The sequence below is a fragment of the Argentina silus genome, assembly GCF_951799395.1.
Source record: "Argentina silus genome assembly, chromosome: 3".
Taxonomy (NCBI): Eukaryota; Metazoa; Chordata; class Actinopteri; order Argentiniformes; family Argentinidae; genus Argentina; species Argentina silus.
Window position 1 is genome coordinate 10181670 of NC_139657.1, and position 4293 is coordinate 10185962.

Sequence of the window (4293 nt, forward strand, 5' to 3'; positions counted from 1 at the left end):
GCCAAATTTCTCTTGTAAAGTAATTTAATAGCAAGTAAAGGGAGTTATGGGAGCTACCTTTGAGCAGATCCAAAGTTGGAGCTGAAGGCCCTGAACTCCCTTAGCTCGCTTCGTAGTATACCCCTCAAGTCGTTGAAAAGTGTGTTTATTTTATTTTTTGCAAGGCACTGTCAAAGGGGGCAACCACATGACAAACCTTTTATTCTAAACATTTTTTTAAACATTTTTTTTAATCAAAGATAATATACAATACAGTAACATGACAATATAGGACAGAATCTTACAAGGATGCCCGGGAATTACAATATATACCAATTAGGGAAACGTTGTTACAGATATTAGTAACGTTATTTTACTAATTGTTTTAATTTGCATTACAATTCTTAGAATATTTCAGCGTTTCAATATACTGTTGAACACATTTCTAATATTATTCTAATCTATAATGGAAGTTTCGTCTCTGGTGTGAACGACAAAGTGACAAACTGACTTTCACAGTCAGTGAAAGCGCTTAAGCGTTACTGGTCAACGTTTGTAAAATTCAACTTGTGATTGGTGGATATTTCCGTCAATAACTCCTGCTGCTGCCTGACAGACTGTCATGGTTGTCTCTGTCTGATCTTGCAGCCTGCGGCTACGCTAGCTGCAATGTGAAGCAAACTGGACGAGTATATCGAGGTGAAGAACTAGCAAACTTGAACCTTATTATTGTGAGGATTTTAGGTCATGTGGACATCTAAGTTTTTGATCAAATTCGAGGGTCGATTGTATTCGCTTTCTTTAGATGGCTACAGCGAGTATAGCTACTAGCTAGCGAGCTAACGTTAGCTACTCTAACTTAGTAGGCTGTGTCACGTCAACACAACAGCCAGTGACTCAGTGAGTAAAGCGTGCAATGTGAAAATGTGTTCGTTGCTCGTTGGCTAGCCAGCTGTTTAGCTAAGTCTGTCCGTTGTCGTTTAAACAAAATTTAAATTAGTTAAAGCAATGCTCTTAACGTCACAGCTTTATGCCAACTTTGATGTCTATTATTATGGGTTGCCAGCTGAGCAGTGCTTCGAGACAGTCGGTATGGCAGACAGCAAGCATAGATAAGCTAGACATTCAACCCCAGAAATCTGGTTTAAACCTTTTGGTCAATATAATATTCTTCAGTGAATGTGTGTCACTGACAGTCGCATAAATAGGTTAAAGAGATCTACACCACATTTAGCTATTTTTTTTGTATTCAGTTTCCTGGGTTGTTATGAGAATAGCTCGTTATGAAAATGATTGCCCTCATTCTCACCTTTTTTCCTCTCCCACATGAAGCACGCCTAGGTGTGATGCGGCGAGGGGAGTCTGTTCCTCAGGCCTTCCAGGCCCCAGTGGATGTCCATGCCAGTGTAGATGGACAGGTGTACATGTTCAGGAGCAGGCAGGATGACGCTGCAGGCTCTTCAGAGGATGAGGATTATAATGTCATGGAGCTGAGGCCTCGGGGTCGGCATGAACAAGAACAGGACAGACTAGGGAGCCTCCAGCTGCTGGAGCGAGAAGTTGCAGATGGTGACAATCTCAGCAAACTTGCTCTGCAATATGGTTGCAATGTAAGTCCATGGCTGGCAACAAACTGTTCTCCGACAGACAACCTGCAGCCCTTCGCTGACAGCAATCTCTATTTGTCAAACAGACACGACACCTATGCACACACAAATACTTTACTAGATTTGGCATACCTACATGCCATCATGGAACATGAATCATAACATGTCTTCCTTTCAACAGGTGGCTGACATTAAGAGAGTGAACAATCTGATTCAGGAACAGGATCTGTTTGCACTGAAATCCATCAAAATCCCTGTGAAGAAACATGGCCTTCTAACGGAGGCTAACACTGAGCTAAAAGACCCACAGTCAAGAGTGCCAAATTCAGCCACACCATCTCCCCAGCCTCAGGACAGACTCGGAGCCAGCTCCTCTGCTCGGCCACATCTACAGGAGTACACAGACTTCCTCAAGGAGGTAGACCATGACATTGAGAGACTGATCCAGACCACAGACGCACAGGAGGAGGTCTTCTCAGATGGCCCAGAGAGGCCACAGAAGTCGGGCTTCAGAGGCCAGCGCTTGAGCAGCTATGGAGCAGACTGGGGCATCCAGTGGTGGAACGCTGTGGTTGCCATGCTACTGATAGGAATTATCCTGCCTATCTTTTACGTAGTTTATTTCAAAACACAAGATGCGGGAGTGTCTGGTGTAGATGATAGTGAGATAGGTTCCCCTCTCTCTAACTCAACCAGCTCAGGGACAGGCATCAGCAGCACAGTGATTCCTAGGAGCACGTATAGCAGCCACAAACCAGATACATAAGCAAGATGGACAAAATAAGTATATGAACTGCCTGGGTTTCTTTCTCAACTTTGGGTAATCAATGTTTTTAAGCTCAATAGTTACAGTGGATCCCTAATCAATGCCTTCCCTTCACAAATAAGCAGCATTACAGTACCATTTAGTTCAGTCTGTCGAGTACTGGGACTGGCTATTGTGATAATTTGTTCCAGTGTTTAATTTCTTTACACACGATTATGTACCTGGAGCTAACTGATGGTACTTATTTCTGTAAGACAGTGATATACCATATTGGAGTCATTGTCTGAGATTTTATTTTGTGTGCCTTCTTAGATGTCTAACTTATCCAGCAATTTTTTCCTGTGTTTTTGCTAATTATTTTGAAGATATTTTCACAACAACGTTTGCTGTTGAACTGCAATTGAAATGGATGTTCAACAATTTCAGACTTATTTTGATAGTCTGAACTGACTGTGCAGAATTAATGTTATGTCCAAGTAAACTGTTTTCAGTGCCATTTTCACAGATATGAACACTGACTTGGTGTGTCTTTTCTATGTTTTCAGTATGTATTTATTAAGTGCAATAAATGTCCTTGTTAAACTGTATGGGGAAGTTCCCCTTAGATGCCTGTCTGTGAGACAGTGTTGCCCTTTTCTGCCTAATGGTTAAGGTTAGGATTTGGTGACAAGCACAGCCTCTCTGTGCCAAGGGAAAACTTTGCCGCAGAGCCTTTAAACCATTGGAACTAAACGAGAAATGATTGTTGAGCTACCCTCAATTATCACTGATGAAAACTGTATGTTGGTGAACTATACAATGTGTGTTGTTAAATTGCAATGAAAGGTTCAACATGTTAAGTTGCCAAAATATGCCCATAGTTTATTCATATTATCCCCAAACATATGATCATTGCATTTTTTTGGTTTCTTATGAATCCAAAACTACAGCATGGATGGATGCTTGAATTAACAGTGTATTGCTATGGTTATTGTTAGCATGGAAGTTACCAAAGTGCCTTGACCCACATGAGGGCTCAAATTATGAATCATTTGGAATGTTGAAGCCTATGCATTGTAAAATAATCCAGTTTATGGCCTTATATTTTGTGATAGTACTAATCTATGTGAAGAATAACAAAATAACATAAATCTACAGTGAGCAGTGACAATCTGTTTGCTGCTGGTCTGAGTGTATACAAAGTATTTTGTTTGCAACTGAGAGGAAGAGGTGTTTTGCTGTTGGTATTTTCTTTATTAAGGTAATATTGACCTTTTTACTAGTTTTCTAGGATGAGAGAACAATACTACGTAATGCCTTTATAGGTGTTGCTTTACCCTACACATTGCTTCAGTTCATTATGAGTGTTGTATTCAGTTCACAGGGAATCACAGTTAATTATTCTCACTAAAATGTATTACTGATGTAAAGTATTTTTCAATAAAGAACAATTTTTAGAGCGATATTATTGGTCATTGCCTATTTTTTTTCACTCTCCCAAGTAATATTGTATTTCTACAGAAGAGTATAAACACCCAATAATTCAAAATATGAGATATGCATCTTGTGTCAAAACCCTTACTTACCATTAGATGGCAGCATGTAGTCACTAGGGTGACTTGACAAGGTTCAAAACTACTACAGTACGATATTCAATGAGATATCTACCCCTGTCATCTTGCACTTTGTGACAAATTAGTATCTCTCGAATAGTATTACATTGTTTGATACATATAGTATTTTTGTTCTTAGTTTTTAATTTACAAACAGCCATATGAAGTCTGTTTAGAGGCTGGTGGAAATTGTAGTTTTATTCCAATTAGCTTTATCACAGAGCTGCTGCTGCACTGCTGCAGAGGTCTCCTGTGATCCCAGGACCTGAGGCCTCCATCAGGTACAGCACAGCACACAAAAATAACCCTTGATCTGATCCAGCTCCAGGCCCCAGAGCCCTGGTACTCA

General features: G+C 40.3%; 1 protein-coding gene across 1 annotated transcript; it reads left to right on the forward strand.

Annotated features, from left to right (window-relative positions):
* The first annotated feature begins 602 nt into the window (after positions 1–602).
* lysmd4 (LysM, putative peptidoglycan-binding, domain containing 4) lies at positions 603–3781 on the forward strand. Its single transcript, XM_083666122.1, has 3 exons — positions 603–678; positions 1312–1589; positions 1768–3781. Exons 2-3 carry the CDS (start codon positions 1326–1328, stop codon positions 2350–2352), a joined length of 849 nt encoding a protein of 282 aa, XP_083522248.1. The 5' UTR covers positions 603–678; positions 1312–1325; the 3' UTR covers positions 2353–3781.
* Positions 3782–4293: the final 512 nt, after the last annotated feature.

Bases quoted from the DNA above. Each gene is read 5' to 3' on its own strand.
- lysmd4 (XM_083666122.1), top strand. From the start codon at position 1,326: ATGCGGCGAGGGGAGTCTGTTCCTCAGGCCTTCCAGGCCCCAGTGGAT. The intron at 1,590-1,767 runs GTAAGTCCATGG...TCCTTTCAACAG, and splicing joins CTCTGCAATATGGTTGCAAT to GTGGCTGACATTAAGAGAGT.